This window comes from Erithacus rubecula (assembly GCF_903797595.1).
Source record: "Erithacus rubecula genome assembly, chromosome: 3".
Lineage (NCBI taxonomy): Eukaryota > Metazoa > Chordata > Aves > Passeriformes > Muscicapidae > Erithacus > Erithacus rubecula.
This window is the reverse complement of record NC_136689.1, coordinates 105,750,361-105,776,646: the sequence shown is the minus strand read 5'-3', so window position 1 is coordinate 105,776,646 and position 26,286 is coordinate 105,750,361. Positions and strand designations below refer to the sequence as shown.

General features: G+C 37.8%; 1 protein-coding gene across 4 annotated transcripts in view; it reads left to right on the top strand.

The window, feature by feature from the left end:
• Nucleotides 1-727: 727 nt before the first annotated feature.
• The window catches only part of TRAPPC8 (trafficking protein particle complex subunit 8), a 52,294-nt gene continuing 26,735 nt past the window's right edge, over nucleotides 728-26,286 (top strand). For 2 of the 4 annotated variants that reach the window (XM_079301309.1, XM_079301308.1), the window contains exons 1-12: nucleotides 752-1,091; nucleotides 6,372-6,566; nucleotides 12,052-12,141; nucleotides 13,418-13,592; nucleotides 13,988-14,141; nucleotides 15,267-15,345; nucleotides 16,732-16,979; nucleotides 18,489-18,604; nucleotides 19,941-20,091; nucleotides 21,408-21,508; nucleotides 22,975-23,080; nucleotides 24,610-24,741. In XM_079301309.1, the coding sequence (XP_079157435.1) occupies nucleotides 935-1,091; nucleotides 6,372-6,566; nucleotides 12,052-12,141; nucleotides 13,418-13,592; nucleotides 13,988-14,141; nucleotides 15,267-15,345; nucleotides 16,732-16,979; nucleotides 18,489-18,604; nucleotides 19,941-20,091; nucleotides 21,408-21,508; nucleotides 22,975-23,080; nucleotides 24,610-24,741 (1,704 nt within the window). In that variant the 5' untranslated portion in view covers nucleotides 752-934. Of the gene's footprint in view, nucleotides 1,092-6,371; nucleotides 6,567-9,215; nucleotides 9,300-12,051; nucleotides 12,142-13,417; nucleotides 13,593-13,987; nucleotides 14,142-15,266; nucleotides 15,346-16,731; nucleotides 16,980-18,488; nucleotides 18,605-19,940; nucleotides 20,092-21,407; nucleotides 21,509-22,974; nucleotides 23,081-24,609; nucleotides 24,742-26,286 lie in introns of all 4 variants that reach the window. The other 2 variants (XM_079301310.1, XM_079301307.1) reach the window with 2 other exon arrangements.

Below are 26,286 nucleotides of genomic sequence, written 5' to 3'. Positions count from 1 at the left end.
TGCCACCCTCGCTGGAAAGAAGCTGGAAAGAAGTTCTTCCTCGTGTGGAACTTGTGTTTTAGCTTATGGCTAACCATTCAAGGGCTCTATATGTTTAGTTCTATTTGGGTGTGGGGTTTTTTGGTTATTTTGGTGGGCTTTTCCCCCTTTTTTGTGGTTTTCATTCCCCCCCCCCCTTTTTTGGGGGTGTGTGTGTGATGCAATTCTGGTGCTTTTTTGTCGCTGTTTTGCGTATTTTTGCTTTGTTTTGGGATTATTTTTATGTTTTTATGGTTGTTCCTTTGGGGCTTCTTTTTTTGTTTGTTTTGTATTTTTGTTCTTGATTTTGAGTTTTGTTTGGGGGTCATTTTGGCCCTTTATTGTTGGGGTTTTTTTTTTTTCCAGTTTTCTTGTTTTGATTTGTTTCGCGGTGATTTTGGCGCGCTTTTTTTGTTGTTTCAGGGCGCTTTACCCCCTATTTTTCTTGTTTTCGGGCCATTCTTGCGCTCTTGTTGTCATTTTTGAGCTGTTTGTTTGTTTGTTTTAAATAAATCCCACAGCAATGTTTTCTTTTCCCGTCCGCCGGCCCAACGCTGTTCCCGGCGCCAGGAGCATCCCCAGTCCCGCCCTCCGGACCGCACCAACTGCCCGCTCCGGGGAGGGGTGCACACCACCCAACCCTCCCCCCCCCCCGCCGGCCACCGTCGCCTCCCCCGGCCCGGCACCGCCCCTTCGGCCAATCACATGAGCGGGCGCGGGGGCCGCCGGGAGCGGGCGCTCCCCGAGAGGCTCGGCGGAGGCGCAACATGGCGGCGCTTGGCGGGTGCTGAGCGGGGGCCGGGTGGGAGCCGCGGACAGGCGCCGGCCAGGGAAGGAGGGAGAGAATAATCCGAGGAACTGCGGAGAAAGACGGCGGGGCCGTCTCGGGCGGACCCGAGCGGCGGCGGCGGCGGCCATGGCCCAGTGCGTGCAGTCGGTGCAGGAGTTCATCCAGGACTCGTTCGTGCCCTTGGTGGCCGCGCTGTGCAGCGAGGAGGCGGAGCGGCTTACCCGCAGGAACAACCTCAGCTTCGCCGAGCTGGTCAGGCCCTTCTGCCGCCTCACCTCGGAAGGTCGGTGCCGGGAGCGGAGCGCGTTGTTTACACGGGGCGGGGGAGGCGCCGCTCCCTTCCGCCCGCGGCCGCGGGGGTCCCGCCCGGCGCCCGGGGGGCGTCACCTGCGGCCGGGGCACGCCTGGCGGAGACGCGCGTGTGCCGGGCTTGTCGCAGGTGACAGCTGTTAAGTCAGCTTAATTTCAGTCGGTCTGCGGAGCTTGGGAAGTTTGGCTTCTCCTGGAGACATCGCACGGCTGAAGAGGAAGGTGTCTGTAAATTCAGCTCTTGCAGACGGATTTTTGTCTGCCATTAGAACCACTTTGCTGTTAGCTGCCTAGTACTCGTACCCGGCTCTTGCTGTACACTCTGCTGATTTCACACTTATGGTAGCCAGGCGTTGAAAGTACGGTCAGTCTTTCAGAAACATTAATCGTAATGTCAATAGCCGAGCTTTACTTTCTTTCTCCTGTAGCTTTATCCGATATGCTTTTTAGTTGGTTTCTGCAAGACCTGTGCAAAGAAGTGGGAATCGAGCTGCCTGTGTGTCATCGGTAAAGTGACCACGTGAAGCAGCAGGAAAATTGAAAACTGACCGCTTAAGAGAAGCAATAGAATTTTTTAGCTGTCGTGCTTTAACTTACTATCCAGAATTTGTTTTCAATTTAGGTAAGCTATGCTTTTCAAGCAGCTGCTCATCACAGTAGTGTGCAGGACAGCTATTTGCAGAAAATTACTTGTAAGAATAGTGATGACATTTGTCAGATTTGTTTTCTGACAGACACGTAGCTCAGACTGCAGCCTCTGCATGTCATGTGCTGAGAAAAGAGTGCAAGAAAATGAGGCTTGTACTGTCATTCTAGTTAGATTTTTGCATTGCTTACTTTAAAAATGGCAACAGCTTAGAAGCTACTTAGTGATAAAAATTTCCCTTTACTTTCAGGTGAGTCTTAGTAACTTATCAACTGTTACTTGTTTATAGTGGTTTTCATTTTGTTTTACAGTGCTCATGAACTGTGTGAGAATGCCGCAGAGATAAAAATAATAAACACAGATGCTCCCATCTTTAGAATTCTGAAGTTTCTTTTAGTGAAAGGCTCTCAAAACGCATCTAGCAGACAAAACCAGGCAGAATATTCAAAATGAAGCATTCACTTGGAAGGTTAATTAATTGTTGCAACTGACTATTTTGGTCCAATTATTGTGACAGATAAGGAATTCGCAAACCTGAATTATCCTCAGTGTTCCCGGAGTGAAACTTGGTACAGTGGATTTTGTTGCAGCACTACTGTGTGTGTATTCTGATCCAGCAGGCCACAAGCCTCACTCCAAGAGTGACTTCCTCTTCCTGCTCCCTGGAAAAAATGTTATTGCATGCTGACTGTAAGTTCTTGTGTTAGAAGCAGAATGTTTGAGGGTAAGGATAGAGAGGAAAAAAGATATGATTAAATGATCTCATAGCAGTACAGAATGTGTGTGTATGAGATGCTGTGTGTTTTACTGCTTATGGTTATTATTATTCTCATATTATGTATGATTATGATATTGTGGTGATGACAATTCTGGGATTCTGTGAGGAGCAGTGACCATAAGCTAAAATACAAGAAGTTCTGCTTCAGCATGAGGAAAAGCATTGTGGGTGACAGAGCACTGGAACAGGCTGCCTGGGGAGATGGTGGAGTTTCCCTCTCTGGAGGCATTCCAAACCCACCCGGACAGTTCCTGTTACCTGGATCCTGGCGTGATCGAGGTGATCCTGCCTTAACAGGGAGGTTGGAGTAGATGATCTCCAGTGGTCCCTTCCAACTGTAACAGTTCTGTGATTCTGTAATTGTTTTGGTGTCTTCCTTTCTAAGCACAGTTTTTATTAAGGGTGTGTGAAGTGCTCTTTAAAATTAATCCATCTCTCTTTACTTAGTGACTATTTCACTGAATTTGTAACATAAATTTGGATTGATTAGTATTTCATCCCTTTAGAAATAAGCTGTGCCTTATGCGAAAGTTTAAAGTGTAGGCATTGCTCCTTGAATTCATCTATAACTTGGAAAGCTCAGTCATGGATTTTTACTGCATTTTGAAGTCCTGTTGCAATACATATTTTTGTCTGAAGTTAGGAATCGCATGGCTTGTGAACCAGCTGAAAGCTGTGTGTTTATCAGGCTTATTGCTTAGAGAAGCAGTGCAGTTACAAAGTTAATCTGCTGATATAGTGCAAAACAATTCTGATAAACAGGAACTAAGCTGAGCTCTCTACTGTGTGATTCAGTCATCCTTCGTGTGCTAACAGATGTAAAGTACCAGAACACAGTGTGATTCTTCAGGTAGTGTAAAACCACACACTGCTGAGGTTGCTCAATCCAAGCAGGCCAGATTCTATCTAATTTCAAGTAGAGCCCCACAAAGGTATGTAATGTAGATGCAGCGGGACTACCCTTTGCACAAATCAGTATTTAATTTACTCATCAGCTTTGGCCTATCAATGTCTTCTAATGTTGGTGTAGTCAAAAATACCCTTGCAATACTCTGCAAACTGCGATGGTAGAGTGTCCTGAGCGCAGATTCAGGGTGCTCTGTCCTGTAATTTTTAGCCTCTTAACTTCTCTAAGTCACTTCCTGTTAGTGAAGGAGAAAGTTTAAAAAAGTAAAAGGACAGATTTACTGTCCCCTAAGTCTTGACTTTAGAGAAAAGCAAAACCACAACCTTCCCCAAACTTTTGATTTCCTTTAATAAGGGTAACTAAAAGTATACTGAGGATTTTCTACCTTTATGTTTATTCTCAAAGTGGTTGTCTTTCTTAACTGTTTTGTTTGTTAGTAACAACTGATGCCTGATTTAACAAGTGTATGCATTGTATATATTGGTAGGCATCTGTTGTGTATATAGGTAGGTTTTCTTTAAAATAGGATCCTATTTTTAAGAATCTTTAGAAATACTCTATGAACTAATACTGTTTTTGTGGGAGGAAGAATTATAATATACGTGTCAATTAGCAAGTATCGCTTTAAGATAGCATTGGTTACTCTTAAACCAAGTTGTTTGACCTTAACAAGAAAAAGGAGAGCTTTTGATAACTTTATCTGATTCTAAGCTGTAAGTATGTGCAAGATGTAAGGAAGTATAATGGAAACACTGTGCTTGTTTGAGATTATTGTGATGTTAGGAATTCCTTGTTCATGTGTATCTTAGCATCGGATTGTTTTCAACTTCTGATGAGAAAGATTCTGTTCTAATACATGCTACTGCTGCCACTTTTAGCTGAGTACTTTTTGAAATGATCTTATAAACATTTGAAGGAAATGTATAACACTAGACATATTTTTTTGTATTAAGACAAGCACTTTTTGGGATTCCAAGTACATTTGTTATTTTAGTCCTTAACATTAAAGGTACGCCAGAGATGTAATGTGTTTTCTGTATGGAAATGTGATTGCTCTTCATTATTATGGCTTTTATGTTTTAGGGCAGACAGCAAGGATGAGTTGTAGTGTTATAGCTATGCTGGTGAAGGCAAACTAGTTTCCTAGTTGTTTGTTCCTGCCACTTCCTTTACATTTGATAATTTCAGTAATTGCATGGCAGCGGGGTTGATAATTTACCAGTGTGACAAATGAAAGAAGCCCCATCCAAAACAACTTCTTAAGCTTTCTGATAGAAAGGGTGAACTAAGTAAAGTTTAGCCATCACAATTACCCTTTCTGGTGTTGATACAGCCATATGGTGTACAAGTTCAAGCTGAAACTTATAGCTAAAAGGCTTGCACGTTTTTAGGTTGTTTTTTCACAAGATGAGTTTTTTGACCTGCTTTACTGTGTTTCCCGATGAGCTTCAGTGCCGGGTAAAGCTTGGAAGTGACTATGTGATTGAGGAAGGTAGAACTACACCGGTCAAGATTTGACTGACATTCAAATCTGTTTGTACACTTAAGATGGATTGTAAACACATCTAGTATGATCTGACTTCAGCTGTGTACTTGCTGCCTCTGAACAGGTTTGTGGAAAAGGTGTGGACTGCTTTCCAGGCTGGAACAGATCAAATACTCAGTTTCAGATCTTTACAGTGTGAATGTAGTTAGTTGAAAGATGAAGAAATCAACAAGAATTTTCCTTTGTGCTTTCTTTTATATGCTATACAGGAATTTGTAAAAATAACGTGCAGAGGAGTCAAGGGCTGTGCTGTGTGGCACATGGTAGCACCAGGTGGCTTAGGCAGCCATAGGCAGTGTGTCCTGCCTGCACTCAGTCTGGCTTGCTTGCTGCTGGTTGTGCATTGAAGTAGGGTGAATTTATATGAAAAATCACAGCAGGCCTGGAATTGTAATGAGTGTTGAAAATGTTGTGAATAGTTTTTTAAAACAGATGACTTTAGGGAGCATTTTTCACAATTCTTCATAGGAAGGAAACTAAAGTGTTAAAAATCATATAATGGTTTAGGTTTAAGGGGACCTTCAAGAACATCTAGTTCAAACTTTATCCTTCCATGGTTAGGGTCACTTTCCATTAGATCAGGTTGCTCACATCCCCATCCAGCCAAACCTTGGACTGTTCCAGTGTTGGGGCATCCACAGGTTTTTTGGGCAACCTGTTCCACTGCCTCACCATCCTCACAGTAAAGAATTTCTTCTCAATATCTAAAGCAGATCTAAATCTGCCCTCTTTCAGTTGTAAACCATTCCCCCTTTGTCCTGTCACTACATGCCCTTGCACCTCTCCACCTCTCTTGAAAGCCCCCTTTAGGTACTGGAAAGCTGCTCTAAGGTCTCCTCCACTCTCCAGGATGAGCAACCCCAACTCTCTCAGGTTGTCTTTTAGGATATGTTACTTGTGGATTAATAAATACTATGTTGTCACTGTCAGGTTTCTTAAATGCTTTCTATTAGTGTGTGGAGGGTTTCTTGGAAACTGGTGATGTCTTGAAACATAATGTGTTGTGTGAAATCCATACATGGTATCTGTGGCTTTTCCGTGAAAGTTTATACCTTGCACAAGGAAGGGAGTTCATCAGGGTAGGATGTGTACAAACCATGTTAGGTGGAATGGATATTCTTACCAGCTAAGATCCTATGCTGTTCTTTAGGCAGTCTGCCTAGATGAGCCTAATGTTGAACATCAAGTAATTTCTTGTTACCACCTTCCCCCCTCCTTTTTTGGTAGTCAAGCATTACGGACTGTGATCTAAAACTGATGATGGGGAAGTTTAGTGGAGCAATTTCAAACAAAAACGGTGTTGGAAAAAGACTAATTTATGACAACTATTTTGACTGTTTGCTATACTCAGCAAATCCTCTTCTTTTTCCTTTCTAGCTCACATGAGAGATCCTAATAATCAGCTTCACATCATTAAAAATTTGAAGATCGCTGTCAACAACATCATTACTCACCCACCTCAGCCCGGTGCCATTCGGAAACTTTTGCATGATGTTGTGTCTGTCAGTCAGCCTGCTGAAGGACTGGTAGCCAATGTGATCACAGCTGGAGATTATGATCTCAACATCAGTGGTATGTAATGATACTGTATTTTTTATAATGTAAACTGGAATTAGATGAGAGGTTTCTAGCCTTCATTTCAACTTCATGGCATATGCTAAAATTATTCAGAGTTTATCAGTTTTGAGACATTGCTTTTATTGAAACTTTGTATTTATTGAATAGTTTTGGCTTTATATGATGCTGAAAGAGTGGTTGAACTTCAAATTTAATTTTCCTAATGATGTAGTTCTTCTCAACTTGTGTTAAATCATTATTTTAATGTAGCTGTTACAATACTTTGTGTAATTTTCTTGTTACAAAACTCACACACTGACTTGTTGCACTTGGCAGAATAAATATCAGAACTTACAGTGTTGGTACTAATGTACAGCTTTATCTTAAAGTTAGTTATCATGGCTTTTTTTTTTATGATAAGGTCATAAAAAGTTTAAGGAAAAAACGACTATGAGGAAAGGTGTGTGACTCCTTTGACTACTTGTCTTTAGATTTTCTTCTGTGGAGCTTGGGCTTCGTCTTTAGATTTTCTTCTGTGGAGCTTGGGCTTCATATTTCACTGCCAAAATGACTAGAGTATTCTAAAAATGTTTTTTTTTTCTCAGATCTCTGAGGGATGAGGCATTGTAAAAAATGCTAAATGAGACCTGATCTTAGGAGCTGAGAAGATTAAGCTCCTCCCAATTAAGATCCTAATCCATTAAAGCCTCTGAGCATGTACTTAGTTCAAAGCATGTATGCACTGCCCTATTTAAACATGCATAATTTATTGTGTTTAAAGTTCAGCCTGCAGTGAAGAGTTTGGCTCTGCTATAGCAATAGACTGATAAAACTTTGTGAGGATTAGTAACTGAAGTTGCTGTAGTAAATATATTTTTTATGCTGGTGATGGAAAAATGGCATAATTCTTACCTCTTTGATACCTAATTTATGAAGTATGTCTTCAGCTTGATGTCCCATGTTGGTTATAAAGCAAAAGGCTTGAACCTGGAAACCTCTTGTTTTTGAGATGTGTTGAAAATCACACATCTTTTTCAATTTCTATGCCCTTGTATATAGGTCGCATTGGTGAATTGCCATTTTGTTATGAAGTTTTTTTTTCAGATGGAAAGTTTGTTTCAATTCTAGAGATGGAAAGACCCTAAGAAAGCAGAATTACTTCAATGAGGAGACTTTTCCATGGTTTTTAAAGACCTTAGTTTAAAAGTGAGGTATTGAAAGAAGGGAAGAAAAATAGTGGCTATACTAAGAAATGCTTTGTGGTTATAGAAACAGATCTCTCTCTGTTTTCCACATTTGCTGCTGGAGCCTTGCATGGATGTACAAATCATCATGTTTGACCATCTTTTGTCTCTCAGTGATTAGGTTCCCATTTCCATTCAGACCAGCTATGTGCTTATTTGACAGGAGGAGAGGTGTATAAGCTGTTTAAAATCACATGGAAGGAGAAATTCTTGTAGTAACTTTGTCATTCAGTGGAACCTCGTTTGAGGGGTTTAGCACAAAACACTGACAGTGCTCTCAATGGAGGAACTTGTATCCCATTACAGTGTAAGAGAATATGAGGAAGCACCAAGTAGGGTTCCTTTATGCTTAGATGAATATGAGTATTTACTAAGACATTTAGTTTTTTTGGGTTTTTTTTCTTTTTAACTTTCTTAGAGTATTTTATTCAAACTAAGGAATGCATTCATTCTTGACAGCAGAACATAATCATTTGGCAATTAAATGGGAAATGCTCCCATCAGTTCTTTAATTTGTGCTGTTTTGGGAGTGAATTAGTTTTCTAGGATAATGATATTAAAAGATATTTCCTTAATTTTTATGATGATCAAGTGCAGTATGTTCTGAAGAAAGATAAACATTCTTTAAGAAGCTGAGGTATGACTGTTTCTGGCACTGTTTTTTTTGAGAAAAGTTTTGGAGCTGCTGTGTTGTATTGATTTAATTGTTTGTAATCCTTCATTGTTATAGTTTTGTTTAATATTCTTATAGTTCCATAATCTAGTGTTGAGAGACTCATTTGGTTGCTGAAAAGTTGCTTATGTTCAGCCATGCTTGCTTCTCCCATGTACTGGTGCATGTGTAGAAAGTGAAGAAAAATGATTTCACTAGGGAATTAAATTATTTGAGAGAAGAAAAACATTTTTTCGACTAGATCAGTTCCCTGGCTATGTTTATGCAGAGCTGCATGATAGAAATGCTGGCATGAGGCATTGGGGGGGTATGATTGAGATGAAAGAGAATGTTGGGACAATCACTTTAAGCAGCTAATGTATTCAGCTACTTTTCACTAGTTCTACAGGCTAGGAGATCTCACAAGTTAGTGCCTTAGATTTAGAGTATATTCCAGCTAGTAAAATAGAAATAACATCTAGATACAACTTCAGTCTTTGCTACTTGATAGAATTTCCCTTTTTATTTGTGCCTGGAGTTGGGGCTGTACTAGAAATTATTAATTTTTTTCATTAAAGTGCACTGTCAAATGTTGAGATGCCTGAAATGTTCATGGTTAAGGTTAGCTGGAGTCAGATCTCTTCAATGCCCCTCATGGGCCTGCATGGTATAGATATTTTTCTACTTCACACTACCAGACTGTAAAAGCCAAGAGTGTGTTTGCATCTGACCCTTTTTAGTATAATAATATCATGTTTTTTCTATCAGATCGCTCAGTTAAAGCTAGTGTTCCTTGGTACAGTAATTGGAAAGAGACACTGATGGAACTGAACACATCCACGTTTTATTCAGGTATTTTTTGTGGTTGGTGCTGATTTGCCAAATTTGCCCTATACTCCTTTCCATGTGACCCATCCACCTTTCCTTATCATCTGCTACAACTGTTCAGCACTTTCCTGGACGTAGATGTGTGTTCCTCCATTTTTTCCCCCTAACTGAAAAATCGTTGGTGGTGGTTGTTTTAATTTTTCTTTTAATCACATTTCTACTCTTGTTAATCAAAATCATTTGGTCTTTCCATACAATCAATAAGGGTGGTGGTGAAAAATTACCTGATACTGTCAAAAACACTGGATTGTTTGATCCTATGGAACTGTATACTGTCACTATGCTGTATTTCAAATGTACTTTCTACTTCTCCAAAGAATTTCTTTCTTAGGGGATAGTAACAGTTTTTAAGTTTGAACTCAAGTGCTGACTATACTTAGAGCACATATGTCTCTGCTATATTGACATTCTTTCTGGAATATGACCCTTAAAAAAAAGAAAAAGCTTTCTAATACATTTTTATGTAGTTTAAGACTTACTGTTGATTTATCTACCAAACCACGTTGGTTACTGACCTCTCAAGGCTCTGCATCGTGGTCTATGAGAGACAGGTTTTGATGTTTCTCAGTTTTATATATTAATATAGTTTATGCCTTTGGTTATTAATAGCTATTTTTTCAGTAGTATCTGTTCAGATCCTGCTAAATGCCTAGTAGACTGTCCGTTCTTAAGCTGTTATGTACAAATATTCTTTTTTTTTTTTTTTCATAGTAAGTTCTGAACATGTTAACAAGTTTGCCAAAACTTCAGTTCTGTTCCAGCATACTGAAAACATTTTACTGGAAAAATTTAAAACACATAGGTCTGTGTACCTAAATGACAGTGTTGGTTTGCACTGTTTTAGCATGTTATGATAAGAATTTTTTTCAAATACTGCTTTTGTTTTGAATATGGTGTGTATTTATCAAGTATTTACGATAAGGGATTACAGCCCTGTAAAATACTCAGGTGTATCCTTTTAATGTTGTGTAGGGGGAAGCCAGTTGCCTTTGAGGCCGCTTCCAAGGTTTTTAATAGGCCTAATGAAAAAAGAGGGTAGAAGAACCAATCCACAAAACAAAGTAGTACTTCTCTGTTTGTAGCTGTCAGATTTAAAAAAAAATGTGTTAGTTTTTTCTTTTGCTGTGATTCAGCTGTAAAACAGAAGTGAAAATTTGAAAACTGTGCAGGAAAGTACAGTGTGGTTGACAATTTTGCCTTAGGTTGTTTAACAGTGTTTACTTTGAATCCAAGTTACTCCAAGGCTTGTTATACTTGTGAAAAATGTGTATGAGTCACTTTCTTATGGCTTGTTTTTTAATAATAACAAGCTGTGTTTTCCTTAATTTAAATAGTTGGCATGTTAGCATGTAGGACTCAGTAAAGCCAAGGGCTTTTTATATCTAGATGAGTACTCAACAGTTTCTAGAAAGGCTGTAATCCAAAGCTGGAAGCTTGTCTCTTACTAGGCTTTTTTTATTACGTGACATGTACTGACTGCTAGAGTGAAATCAAGTGTGGGTATATCTGACTTCTGTGTGTCTGAAGCCAATCTTAGATGGCTTGACAATTTGGCATTAAACAAAATTGAATGCCCTACAAGATAATTCCAACATAAAAATGAACCTGTTTCCTGAAGGTGGCTTAAGAAATCAAGGTGGTGGTTTGGCTTGGCTTTTATGAGGGGGTGCCTGAGAGTTTTAGAAAGCATTAGAAATTTTTATTTACTTTTGTTTTATTTTTATTTACTGAAGTTTAGCAATGTGAATTTTTTTAGGATCATATAGAAAAATACTTCTGGATTTTCTTAATTTTTCTCTACTAGTTACTGTTTTCTAGTTTGCAGGTGAGATGGCAACGGATTCTAGTTACATCAGTGTGAAATCAGGTTATTGAAAGTGGATTGATTTTGCTCTGGAGTCCATTTTCCCTTTCAGGGAAAGAAGTTGGAGAACTAAGATGGCAAAGAACAGGCTTAAAAGAAGAAATAGTATTTCATTGTTTGACCCATAGCTGGAGTGGAAAGAAATGGACAATATTAGGTTCACTTTTTTTTTTTTTTATGTCCCAGACTCCTTGATTTCCTTTGATTTGTTACTCTTAGGAAAATGAAATCCCTGTTGTAAAAGGGCATTAAACATGACTGGTTAAAATTACTAGGAATTAATGGCACAACTCTGATCTGAGGTTTTATCTTCTTGGGTCTTTGCCAGCTGAAATGTTTATTATAACAAGACATGGGAGGGGGACTGCTGTCAATCCAAGTCAACACTTGTAGAGAACAGGCAGCATAGGGTTTTGGTAATCCTTAGCTCCTCTACATACTCAAAAATTAATTTTGTTTCTTGGACAATTCTCACATCCCTAGCCCAGAAATTTAATGACTGTTGGAAGAATTTATTTCTTTCTTTGCCAGGAGTATGGATGTTTAAAGGAGTGGTAAAGAGTAGTCTGTTTAACAAGGACTGAATGCAGGTGAGCCTACAGTGGTGAGGAATGTGGTGTTTAAGGTGCTATTCAGTTTCACAGGATTTGCTTCAAGTGTTACTGTTTCTCCTACTTAGCATCTAAAATACTTTCTCCTTGGACTGTTCCCCCTTCTTTTCCTCTGCCATGCAAACCTTGTCAGTGTTTGCAGGCTTCACTTTCAGGTGTATTCTTTCATACCTCTTTTTCATTAACGAGTAAACAACTTTCACTGAATATTTAATTTGTCCTGTTTTATTGTGTATTTCAGCTACTACTCCTTGGTTTGAGTCTTACAGAGAGTGCTTTCTTCAGTCCATGCCTGCATCTGATCACGAATTCTTAAACCACTATGTTGCATGTATCCTTTGAATGTTATAGACTGCTCCAGGGAAGACTATTACAAAATGTAACATAGGAGACACTGAAATTATGATTTGAAGCCTTTACATTTTCCCAGCATGTCTGACTACACAGATTCATAAGGGTGTCAGGGTTTTCTTTGTGACTGTTTGGCCTGAATTTTTTGTGGTGTTTGTATAGCGGTTTTTTCCCCCTTCTCCACACACTCTGTGTCAAATTGAGCTCAAAGCCAATACCTATAAACGAAACTTCATCATCCGAAGACATGCTCTGCTGTAGCTCTTTAAGTATCTATTGACTGTCCTTTATCTACAACAGAAGAATGTGTGTTTGAGATGCATCTGCTACTTTTAAATAGATTTTTGTAAGCAGATGGAGTGGTGGAGGTTGGGGAGACTATGTTTTGGAAATTTGGTGAACTTTGAGCTATGTTGGACAAAAAGTCTGGAAAGACTGGAACGATGCCTGAATGCTTTCATTTCTTTTTTTTTTTTTTTTACCGAAGCTTGAGCCCAATTTGCTTGTCTACAGGGAAATTTAAAATAATCACTATTTCATGATGTAGCTGGTATTTAGCATTACAGTAAATATGCTGCAGGTTTTATGACACTGTTCCTAATTCTGTACTAAACATTGTAATTTCAGTGTAGTGGAAAGGTATGTTAATGGCCACAGTTGTGCAGAATTAACTTTGCAAAATACTGGTTCTGATTTCTGAATTTTAATAATATTTAAAGTATGACTTTTCTTTCTGGCATCTCTGAATTAATGTCTTTTGATTTGAAGAGTATATGTAGCAGAGTAGAATGTTCCTTATTAATGATTGTGTTGTTGCATTGAGGTAAAAATCTGAACACTTCTGCTTTTTGCTCAGGTGATGTTGCTGTATTTATGAATGCTGGTCGTCACTGTTCAAGTGATAACATAAAACTCTCTTCAGAAGATGAAGGCTAAAATACACTGGGGGTGAATTTCAGCTGCATTTATGCTATGTCAACATCTGGTCTCTATCTAAAATCTTAAATGAGCTATCCCATAGCATGTTAAACTTTGCTCCAATTCTGACAGTGAATCTAACTCCTGTTGCATCCTATTTTACAGATGTTAGGTAACTGATTGTTTTTTATTGTGACTAAGGCCAAATTCTAATTGCACATACTTTTCTGGTAGCATGTTTTCCATGTATTCATCTATTCTATTTTATACACTTGCTATTTTATGCTGTGATCAGTGGTGGTCCCTGTTCTTTGGGTATATGTCCTTAATGATTCCAGGTATGCTGGTAGTTTCTTCTAGTGAACCTGACCCTGTTGAGCAGTTCCTGAAGCTGTCCCAAGAGCAACACCGGATTCAGCACAGCAATGAATACTCATATCCCAAATGGTTTATACCAAACACGCTCAAATATTATGTGTTACTGCATGATGTAAGCACAGGAGAGGAACAGAGGTGGGTCATCTGCCTTCAGTGAGCTTACAGATGAGCTCTTTTACAAAAAAATGTTTGTGTTGATAAATTCTCTTGAGATTAGTCATGCAACAGGATCCGTTAGCCAGTATGCTATTATCATGGCAGATGTTTGAAAGTATTGTTTTTAGATCTTCTCGTGTTTGTGTAACATGAAATAAATCAGTCCCAGCTTTTGGGGTAGATGCTTTCTTTGCTAGCTTTCTGTACTAATTCTCAAAGATTCTCAGTTTTACTCTTACATAATGGATTGTTTTAAAAATAGGAGAATTTTCCTTTTAAGCGCTATGGATAATAGTCTAAAATAGCTTGTTGCAGTGCATGCTCTAAAGTTAGTTTGATATCAACATAAGATAAATGTTATTTTACTGTTTCAGAGCTGACTCCATTTATGAAGAGATGAAACAGAGATATGGAACTCAGGGCTGCTATTTGCTGAAAATAAATTCTCGGGTGTCTAATAGAGGAGCAGACGAACAGATACCAGATCCTTGGAGTCAGTACCTTCAGAAAAACACTATCCAAAACCAGGTATTATAGTATTCTAAAAACAGTTTCTACAGTGCTTTATATTAGTCCATTTTAGTTGCATTAAGTTTCGCCTTGGTGTTATGTATGTGTTTCTACAGAATGAGCTAATAGGCAGTCAAGACACTTCTCACACAGCAATGACTTTTTGTGAGGGCATGAGATGAGTCCTCAGGAGGAGCTGTCCTCTATGCTACTTAAGTTCGCAGTAAAGAGCACTGGAATACTGGGCTGTCTAAAATAGACTGACAGGAGCACAGAAATAATAGACTTGTGCCTTAAGAGCTGTGAGAGGAAGTAGTCTCAGAAGTGTCCTGTTCATAGTAGCAGTTCACAGTAATCTTAATTTTTATTCATCCTCTTACATTTTCTTTCCTGGGTCTTCCGTACTTCACAAAATAGTGTGGATGTAGTGTTTTGTGGGAGTATGTGTGGTTTTTGTGATAACTTTTCTTGTGGTCTAGTCTGGTCTGTCATCTTCTAAGATTGCAACTGATAGTGTGTTTTGAGTTTGCCATAAATATGTGTATTTTTGGCTTTGGAACCAAAAATACTCTTTTTTAAGTTTGTTTTTGACTGACTTGCAGTTATAACTCCTTATGATTAAAAGGTTTCTGGAATCATATTTCTTTACCAAATGTAGCTGTCTAGCCTCTGTTCTAAGTAGCCATTCTTGGCATCAGCTGCTACAGAAAAGTCAAAACATTCCATATTCTATAAGCTAAGAGGACAGTGAGTTATAGTCCACCATAAACTAATCTGATATTTTTCTTTTTTCTGTCGTATGTCAACTGTGCAATATAGATCATTGTGTGTGTGAGCTTATTCAGGAATTGCATTAAGGAATATATTTTGCTGCTGTAGGCATTGCTGTGTAAGAGTTGGAGTTGCTTTGGTTGTCAGGGAAGCTAATTGAGCAAATTGTAAGGTACTTGCTTCATTTGTGAATATAACTTTCATCTTTAAGAGTTTCTTAAAGCCTTAGAAACTACTTAGAGAAGTTAATACGTATGAACAAACATGCTGCTGTAGTAATTCAGTTAACTTACTAAAATTGACAGCTACTGTTTAAGGATTTTTTCATGTGCTTGAGTAAAGTTCTGACTTTTTTTCCCCCTTTCCTGGCAGGATTCCTATGAAGATTATACTGTTTCAAACAAGAATACTGATCACTTGATATCAGATGGCACAGACACTGAAATTAAAGGTATTTTTGTAACTTTATGGAAACCTTGATGTTATAATACTTACACACTGTCTCTTATCTTGGACACTAATTAATCAGATGATTTGAACTTACTCTAAATGCTGTGAATTCAAAGAAAAATGCTGTGGTACTGACCTACTGGATTGGTGGCATCTCCTTGATGAGATGGATAATGATATATTTGGCTCATATTTTATAAATTCAAACATTTTGTCTGTGAACTCTTGCAATTAGTGAAAATAACATAGGATTAAATGGTAAATTTTCATAATAATGAAAGTTTTGGTTTATGTGTTTAACTTTAACTTGGGAGCTGAGGTTTTGGAGGTTTTTTTATCCTTGGTTTTGGTATTAAATCTGTAAATGTCACGGAAGTGCTTAGTTTGGAAGCACTTGCCTTGGAACTCAGCTTGTGGATGGGAGAGGATAGTAAATGAAACGAGTGCAAATTATTGCACTCTTAAAAAACAATTAAGATAGCTGTGTAGGATTGAGATGAGAGGCATCATCAAATAGAAATAAAGTACCCTGTATTACCTGGCCTGCCTCGACCCAGATCCTTCATACTTCACCTTAAAGGCATGTTTAGGAGAGCTTACAGTTGCCATATTTCTAAGGTCTTGCAGCTCAGATGTAGTCTGGGAGGTGCCAATTGAATTTGACAAACTCAACTTTATATTTCATTAGTAAAACCCATTAAGGATTTGCTTTGACGCCTCCTCTTTGCTCAGTGCCAGATAGGGCAAGCTGATTTTCTTATAAATAAGAGAACTGCTTAAGTCTTAGAGTGAAATAGAGTCTCATTCTATTTCAGAGAGCTAAATGCAGTAGTGGTCAGCAGCCCTTCTCAGTGAACAAAGAGGACTTTGGAGGAAATTATTTTACATCATGATTGCTTTGAAGGACATAGAAGATTATATTTGTTTTGTTGTTTTGGTTTATTTTTTAACCTTAAAACATAAACAGAAAAATAAAGAGTGGACCCAGTGGAGTCAAGGTAGTAATTGCTGCATTTCCAACCTTCATGAATGCTTTATTATGATTTTCATGTTTCCATAGTTTTCCTTCAATGCTGTTAATATTAGTCAGCATACTGGAAGATTTTTTTGCACTGTAGTTGAGAACTAAAATATACATATTTAGCCACGTTGTAATTCTTGAGATTCTCTGAACTTTCTGAGAAATCCAGGAATGATGCCATACTCAGTACTCTACTGCTGCCTGCTCAGCATTGATTTGTAGTACAGAACAGTTGGTGAATAGCTTTGCTTTCCAGAGTTCTGAGTAAGGAAAGCTTTGAAGGAGGTTAGTAAAAATGACCTTTAAAACCCAAAATATTTAAGTAACTTTCTGCTTACTGGAGCTTTTATTTCAATCTTTCAACAGATGGCTTGTCAAATAACTTTAAGACTCACCCCCTTCAACTGGATCATCCCAGTGGCACTTTGGATAGCACTGATTACATGAAGGCTTCTACATCACTGCAAGACTCGAAGAAATCAAATTCTGGGACACCTCATGGTGCTTGTTTAACTCTCACAGATCACGATCGAATTAGACAGTTCATACAGGAATTCACATTCCGGGGACTTCTGCCACACATAGAGAAAACAATTCGACAGCTCAACGATCAGGTCAGTTTACCCTTAAAAACACTTTGTGCTGTAATAAGGAAAAATGGTTGGGTATAAATCCAGTTATCCAGAAGTCTGTGTTGGTGGTATTACTTCCTTTCTGCATCTAATGATTCAGCAGTCTCACTGAAAACTGTAAGTAGATTAAAATTCAAGAGAAATAACTGAAATTTTCTCATTATTCCTCAATTGATCTTTTAAAAAAAACAAGAACTAATTTGTGTCAATAGCTCCAATGCAAGGTGGCTTCTTGGTGAAAGCCTATGTGAACTGTTTACAGGGAAATCTGTTGAATCTTAATGTTCTGTGCTCTTGGATGATTCTGGCATGAGGAACAAAATGGACTTTGTGTTTCAACATCAGAATACACAGAATTTAAGAAATTTCTTTAATCAATGATCATCTGCAAAGAAAGCTGTAGCCTTCAGTTGCTATTTGACAGGGAAGAAATTCAGGGTGTCCCTGCATTATGTAATTCTCTTGATTTAGCAGTTTTTGCAGCTGAATATCCTTCTCTCAAATTAGAATTTTTTGGAAGTAGGATTAATACTGTGTCTATGTTCAGTCAAGGTCATGCATTAAGTTATTTGCATTGCAGTGAGACCTTTATCACTCTTACATGTGCTTAAACAGCTGCAGAGATGGATCTACTTAGATCAGTACAGTCAAGTTACTGTAAATATCGAATATCAGTCTGTTGTCTGAGCTCTGATTTTATTTTGATGTGAGTCTCTATTCAAGTTATAGTTTTTAGTATGAGGGCTTTTCATACTAAGGATCATGTCCTGTTAGGAATGCTCGCTCCCTGAATTGACTTTTGTGAGTTTGTATGTGCTGACTGTGTTTACATTTAGTAAGTTGTATGGAGAAACATTCAAAAGAAATGGTTACTTAAATTGTAGCAAACAGGAATGCAGTGATATATTCCTAGTCCTGGTAAGAAATGGTTTGCATTATAGGATAGGAGTGGTAATTCCCTGCAGAAGTCTCCTTCTAAGTGGAAATTATCTAAAAGAGTAAAGTTGTGTAACCTTGCTTGCCTCGTACCTTTGACACTGGAAATTGATGTTTGTGGTGTGATAATGCTTTATGTGGATGACAGAGAGAAAACTCTTTCTTGTAGTATATACTTAGTACTTAGTTTTTAGGTTGGGTTACTACCCAAATCAGATATTCTCATTATTTAGAATTTAGTTTTCAAACAGATGTATCCAATGTTCAAGTTCTTAAGATGGATGCTTCTCCTGTTTACAGAAAAAATAGTGACCCTCAGATGAGGTATAATAAATGTATGAATTATGATTATATTAAAATAAATTCATGGACTTCTGTCTCCATGTCAGAGGTTAATTCTAAGGAAGTATGTTCTTAGTTATTTTACTCCTTTTATTTATTTCTGTTTTAAGGAATTAAAATCAAATTATGAAGCCATAATGAAACTTGGCTTTTTATATTAGTTTAACTTACATCTCTTGCAATGTAGTGCTCTAACTCAGTATCTTTCTCCAGTTAATATCCAGGAAAGGCTTGAGCCGATCGCTAATTTCTGCTACTAAAAAATGGTTTAGTGGCAGCAAGGTTCCAGAGAAAAGTATAAATGAACTCAAGAATACTTCTGGTTTGCTGTAAGTAATCTCAGTCCTTATTTTTAGGTCTAAACTGCAAATGTGCCATTTTTAGGGGTGGGAGGAAAAGCATGTCTTTGTTTGATGGTGTTCTGCAAAGTGAACTAAACCAACATTACTTCAGTTAGGAAAATCATGAAAACTACTGTGCCTGAATATGTACAACAAAAGGAATAGCAGAACTTAAAGAAGGAGATAAAATAGGCTGTTTGGAGAGTCATTTGCCTGCTCTGTTTACAATGAAGCTTTCAAAGTTAATATGAATACATTTTTTAAGAGTAATAGTAATAAAAATAAGCTGTGGTTTGCAATGAGGGATTTTTAAAAAAAATTTGCACAAGCTTTTCACCTGTTATTACAGCCAGACCCCATGTATAGGTATTTTTGCTTCTGTAACTATGCAATTTTTTTCAGCACGGTATCGAGTATCTTGCTTTTGCAATGTGTTCAAGAGCTAAACTAATGGGAATTTCATACTTGTACACCTCTGTCATAGTATACACTAAAACCAGGTTTTAAGTGTTACCAAAATATTAATTCTGTATGCTTTGGTAACTTCCCTTTGTGAATTAGGATGTATAGACACATTATTACTCTCACACATAAATTACTCTCCAACTGTCTTTACCATAGAAGTCTAAATGATTTTGATCATTGTCTAATCAAGGTTAATGATGTGCGCATGCAGCTTCAAATATCTACATTGTGTCTTTGGATTTTGTCCAAGTTTAGGATTTGTAATCAAAATGTTGCTAATCCCAGCTTTTTGTTTTGAACTTGTAAGTGTAGTTCACTTCCTACAGCATTTGAAGTACAAGTGTTTGTGAAAATGCATTTTATTATTACTGAAGTGAATCTTATATAATTTGTATTAACTCTAAATTAGATTGATGCTTGCAGTGGACAGTAACTTGCAGAGTGTTTTTGGCATTAAGCATAGTTTTTTAATGGACTTATTTCTTTCAAGAGAAATGTAGAGAAATAACAACTTACAGCCAAGTGAGCAGTCAAAGTCTTATTTTTTTTTTTTCCTTCTCATACAGCTCTGCTTAGCTCTAATGGTTAATCTGACTGAACAGTTTCAGAGGTAGTTATAAGCTCCATTCAGTATTCCTTGGCTAAGAGGGGAGTGTGTGCTTTGAATATTACTGGAACAGTAAATCTTGCTACTCAGAAAGTAGGATGTGAAACTAAGTTACATGTGGCAGAAAGGAAGCAGATTCACTTTTCTTAGCAATTTTTGGCAAGGCTGAAACAATGTGGTTTTGTTACTACTTTGTGAATAGATATTAAGATGAAAGAGAATGACTATGAATTTAAATATTTATATTTATAGGTATCTACCAGAAGCACCAGAGCTTCAAATCCGGAAAATGGCAGACTTGTGCTTTTTGGTGCAACACTATGAACTTGCATATAGCTGTTACCATACAGCAAAGAAAGACTTCTTAAATGATCAGGCAATGCTTTATGCAGCTGGAGCACTGGTTGGTACTTAACATGACATGAACATTCTGTGAACTTTTTCTAATGATCTCTATCTAATATTTGTCTGAAGGTAAAAAAAGGCAATCTTTCTCCTCCACTCCCAAATTTGTAAGGGTCTCCCAAATCTGCTGCATATTTTTAGGAAACTCTGATGTGTTGTAAAATCTGTTTACTGCTGTTATATAAAGGGGGAATAAAGGTATGAATAAAAACTGGAGAGTTAATTTTTAACATCTGGAAGGAGAAAACCTAGAATGCAACCTCCAGAAAGATGGATCTTTAAACTGATAACTCAAAGCCAGATGTAAAATAGCTTTATAGTATCTCTTCTAGACTTAGGCAAAATAATTATTTGCTAGAAATTCAAGACACTATCACTATAAAAATGATATTGTACCTGGTTTTGGGCAAATTAAAACTTAATGGCTATACTTAGATTATGTTGCTACTGTGAAACACTGTGTTTCATAATTTTGTTCAAATTATATTCATAATTTCCTCCTAAGAGTGAAAGTATTTATAATTAAAATAATTTTCAGCAGGATAAATGGGAGTACTGGGGGAAAATGAATAATTTTATCAATATTTAGAAGATATGTATTGTGAACTTCAGTCTGGTTATTCCTAAAATTTGAAGCTCTGCTTCATAGAGCTATGGAAACATTATTGTACACCTTTGCATCTTGATTAAAACTTTTACATAAATGTCTGTTTTTACAGGTCAGACAGGTGCTCTGCACTTGGATAATCTGGATAAGCAGAACAATATTAAGAAATCTTAATTTCTGAATGAATGCAAGCTGTCTTAATTATGAATTTATTGCAGCCTACTAGTCTTAGTGTTTACTTTCTGCAGAAAATCTGTGCTATCATATTTTCAACCCATGAGAAAAGAAGTAAAATTGCAGACTGCATATTTACTAGATTTTCCTTGGAAACTGATAAATAATTTAAGCGAAACTCAAACAGTTCCTCATCTTTAAATACATGGTAGTGCTACTTTGAACAATCTTCCTGATAATAAGAAATTCTTTTGGATTTGTAAAACTGTACTGAATCAATGCTTCTGCACAATGTTGGGGGTACTTTCAACTGCAAACACTTCTGTGTGTAACTCTCTGGCTAATTATAAGCAGTGTCATAGATAGGCTGTTTTAAACTTTTATCAGTTACAGTGTATTGGATACTTTTATATGCCAGTAACTGATTGGATGAAGATCTTAAATCTAGTAGCTATTGAAACATGTTCCTCAGTCTTTTGAGGTTAATGATTTGTTGAAAAAACTACAGTGACAGTACTGAATTTCTGTTGTAGGAAATGGCAGCGGTATCAGCTTTTCTTCAGCCTGGAGCTCCTAGACCATATCCTGCTCATTATATGGAGACAGCAATTCAGACCTATCGAGATATCTGCAAGTATGTTGTTTGCTTTTGTATTGATCCAGTGAAAGTTGAAAAATCTGGTGGCTTAACTTTCTTACTCTGCACAGTAATAGTGCCAGAAGATCACAGAGTGATGGTAACTTTTTGAGTAGTAAGATAAAATAACATGCCTAGGATAGCATGAAAGGAGATTGGGCTGTTCTTAACAGAGTGCTTGTTGAATTTGTGTATTGAATTCACATGGTAGATTTTTAGGTAGTGGGGTGGCTGCAAGGAAGATTTCTATGAGAGGAGAGCAGGAGCTGACTGTGGCAGAATCAGTTTTCACTCAGCTCCAAAATGGACCTGCTGCTGCCCAAGCTGGCAGTGCTGCTGTTACCTCTGTGCCAACTTGTTTAAGAAAGGGTAAAAACAGCTGTGCAGTGGCTGTGAGAAAGGAGTGAGAAAATGAGAGAAACAGCCGTGCTGATACCAAGGTCAGGAGAAGGCAGGGCTTCCCTGCAGGCTGTGGTGAAGATAATGCTGAAACAGATTTTCCTGTGCAGGCCATAGAGGTGCATGGAAAAGCAGGGATCTACCCTGCAGCCTGTCCCAATGCCAGAGCAGGTGGATGTACCCTGAAGGTGGCCCTAGCCTGTAGAGTTCTATGCCACAGTAGTTTGCTGTCAGGAGCTGTGACCTGTGGGGACGCCACACTGAAACAGTCAGTTCCTGAAGGACTGTACACTGCAAGAAGGACACATGCTGGAGCAGTTCTTGAAGAAATGCATCTGTGGGATGCAGGGGAACAGGGGAAAAGGAGTGGAAGAGGTAGCAGCAGAAGAGAAATGTTATGAAGTGACCACAACTCCTTTTCCCTGCTCTTCTGCTCTGCTTGTGGAGAGGAGGAGTAGAGGAGTTGGGAGTGAACTTGAACCTGGGAAGGAGGATTTGTCAGAAAGTGTTTTATTTCTGCTTTTATGTATCACTGTGCTATTCAGTTATTAATTGCCAATAAATTAATTCAGTCTTCCCCAAAACAAGTCTGTTTTGCCCGTGACCAATTGGTGAATGATCTCCCTGTTGCTTTTCTCTGCACATGAGGTTTTTAGTCTGATGATCTTCCCCTGCATTGCTGAGCAGGGGCTGTGACAGAGCAGCTTGGTGGGCACCTGGTACTCAAGTACAGCTTCCCAGTGCAACCTCCTTCTAACTGTTGGACTTCTTGTTTATCAGATCGTTTGAATTGATATTTTTGCAAATACAATACTGTTCTCAAAAGTTCTCTCCAGCTTTGACTTTTATAAAGCTCCTGATATGGTAGGATTGGACATTTAATATGTCAGTCTGTATGTGGTTGTTTCATGGGGAGTGAGCTTTCACATATCTTGCTTGAAGAATAAGCAACAGAACCTCGGTCTGATGCTGTGTATAGTAAGAAAATCAGTAAGATTTGAGATAAAGTTTAATGAGGTTTATTTTGATAAGCATTTATTAATACATGTATGTTTTTACTTTAGGAACATGGTTCTGGCTGAACGCTGTGTACTGCTTAGTGCTGAAATCTTAAAAAGTCAAAGCAAATATTCAGAGGCAGCTGCTCTTCTGATTCGTTTAACCAGTGAGGTAAAACTTAGTAGTTTTTTCTGTTTCTGCTCTCTCACTATTTTTTTTTCTTGCTCAAACACTTCTAGGTTACCTTCTGATTCTTGTCCTACAGTATTTTCTAGCCAAAGGTAGCAAATGAACAGGTATAGAGCATGAAGTGAAGAAAACTGTTTGCGCTGTAAGTGAAGAAACTAGTACAGTTATTCTTTTTCTAGTCAAATGACTTGCTTGACTTCCTTAACCATGCTAAATATGTTACCTTTGGCTTTGTAACTAATTTTCTTTGACATCTGCTTAGTTCTCGGATGGTGTAGCTTACAAACTCACATGTTAAAGGAGTAAGCACAGCTTGCCAGAGCCATAATGGATGCTATCCCATATATAATTACAAGTTCTCTATAGTTTAAGCAACTAAGGCATTACTGTAATTCAGCTGTTATGTATCATTAGAACCTTACTGTGTAAGTGAAATCCTACACTTCTGTGATATTAATTGCCAGAAATTAAGCTTGGAATCTGCTTCTTACCCAAGAACTTTTTTGCTTGAAAAGGAGTGAAGAATAATGTAATTCCAGTAATAGTGTAGCATCTTTAAAGTTTGGAGGGAAGTCTGACTGGTAGCTCTGACTTCATGGCCAGTTGCACCAAATGTGATGCTTCTGAGATTTTCCGGGGACAGATTAAGCATGGAGTAGATCTGTTTAGTTCTGTAGTTTAGATCTGTTTTAGTGTCTCTGCAGCTTCATTCTTGTCCTTTCAACTTAAGCCTACTACCAATATTCACAAGAGCAGCCTAAGATATTTAAGCAGGTAATTTAAATACTATTAGATCTGCATGGTCATTTTACAGTTTTAAATTGCACATATGCCTGTGGAGCATTTTAGTAGTGGCAAGGAAAATCTTCACAGGATACTATGTTGATGTCTCAGAGTATATTTGTAGTCAAGATATATTCTTCAACATGACTGATAGCATGGAGTTCAGCTGTGGTAAAATGAAGTAAATTCTGTTCTGATTGGTTAAAGTAATATACCTGTGTCATGGCGGGAAAAGGGTATAATAGTAAGAAATTGTACATTAAGAAATCAATAGGCTAAAAGGTTCGTGTGATTAAAAATTCACCAAGTTTCATTGCTCCCGGTATTTTTCAGTCATCCTGGTAGAGGTCTTGTTTTTTGGTTCCAGCCTTGATATTTGCAGGGGAGGGAGGGGAAAAGGTAGGAGAGTGCTTCAGAGGTTATGGTGTTTGAAACTGCAGCCTGAGTAACTGAAAAAGCAGAAAATATTTCTGTTACTCATGCTGAAATAGGTTCATGTATTCTTCCCCAGAAGAAATAAGAACATGATGGTGTTGAACACTATTGAAAAATAATTTTAGTCTTATTTTTATGTGCTCACATATGTATGTAATGTTTGCATTTAGAAGAATGTTCAACTTCACAGAACTCTTACAACTGACTGTCCCTTTTAGCATTAAAACAAGGCCACTGTTACCTTTGTGGTTTTATTCAACTCGGGCTAATTCTTCTTTTTTCTTTTTAAACAGGATTCAGATCTTCGCAGTGCACTGCTGTTGGAGCAGGCAGCCCATTGTTTTATAAACATGAAAAGTCCCATGGTTAGAAAGTTTGCATTTCATATGATACTGGCTGGCCACAGATTTAGTAAAGCAGGCCAGGTAAGTATTATCTTTCCACATGGAAAATATGCCCAATATTAGATACTTGGGAAAATACATTAAGTGTATCATTAGTCTGGTAAAAGATGCTTGGCTTCTGGCACTTCTGTGTTAGTCTGCAGTATTCTGTTCTGTAATCTTTTGAAAATGACTTCTGGATTGATCGTGCTAGCCTTTTACTTCTGTTTTTGAAGTAGTGCTGAAGATCACTGACTTGAAACTTAAGTCATGTGTGTGTTTATTTCTGCGTCTCCTTTTACACACAGTAATTTTCAAGGCTTTTTTGAGCAAAGGAATGTTTTTACTCTTGAGATAAGTGAACTTCAGGAGATAATTATTTGTTAAACTCAGTTTATTAGAATAGTAGCATAATTTAGGTATTTGTTTTTCCTGGTGCCTTAAATACATGTTCTTTATTGGAGGTGCAGCTGTGTGGACAGTTACTGCACAACAAGCCAAAGAATCTCTGTGGCTGTTAGACTTCAGTGGCAGTTAAACCAATACAGATCAGATTGTTTTTACTCCTATTCATATTCCTTTGCAGGCAGCTCTGTGGTAGATAAACGATTTTGGTTAGAACTTTTGTGCTTTGTTTCTGCATTAGTAGTGAGGATACATTCTGTAAAGATAACTTGTGCTTGATTCCTGCTGAGGTTGTTATTGCAAGACAATAATACAGGAGAACCAAGGTGTCAAAATTCTGTTTGGAACAAAGCCCTGTGGTCTTGGCTGGGGGTTCTCTCCTGCCCTACTCAGTCTCAGCCTCACTGTCCTGGTAAGGACTAAAAAAGTTTTTTTGCATTATTGGCTTCTATGATGTGAGGAATAGTAGAAGAACTCCCCCTCCTTGGTTTTCTTTGTGGTGTAGTTTTCCTGTCTGTTGTTATGACAGAATAATAATGGCAGGAAGCTGTTGATCAGTTCTTTGTATATTCATTCTTTTGTATCTTGTTCTTTTGTGTGGGAAAGTGAATGTAATTGTGTGTAGTTTTGACTTTGTGTAACAGCTCTTTGTTGTTTGTGTCTAATATTTGTAGGGATTCTATTTTTCAAGAAATATGTTTTTTGGTGTTACAGGAAATGTAGCTATGTTTTTTTTTCACATCCTTAGAGGTATGAAAATAGAAAATGCTGCTGAAGAGAAATCAGCCAGGCTGTTTAGCTGCAGACCATAATACCATATTTTAAAGTTGGTGGTAGGTGTTGACATTATGGATTTATTGCTTGTACTCTGCTGTCATCACCTTACCTATGTGAACATATATTAGATTTTTTTCCCCATTACTGCTGTAAGGAAGGGAATACTGTTGCCATTTTTTAGAAGCTGAAACTTAGCTGTACAGTGAATGTCTATAGAGCTGTTCAATATCTAGACTTGGGATTGAATGCCTGGGTCCTGATATATGTACAGGAAAGGAACTATGGATCTGACTGGGATCAGGCCATCTGTCTCCCAGTGGCTGTTATGATGATTGGTAACTTCTCTTGTGTGTACTGTAGGGCTGTGTTTTGTTGGTTTTCTTGGCATGGATTTTTTTTTCCCAG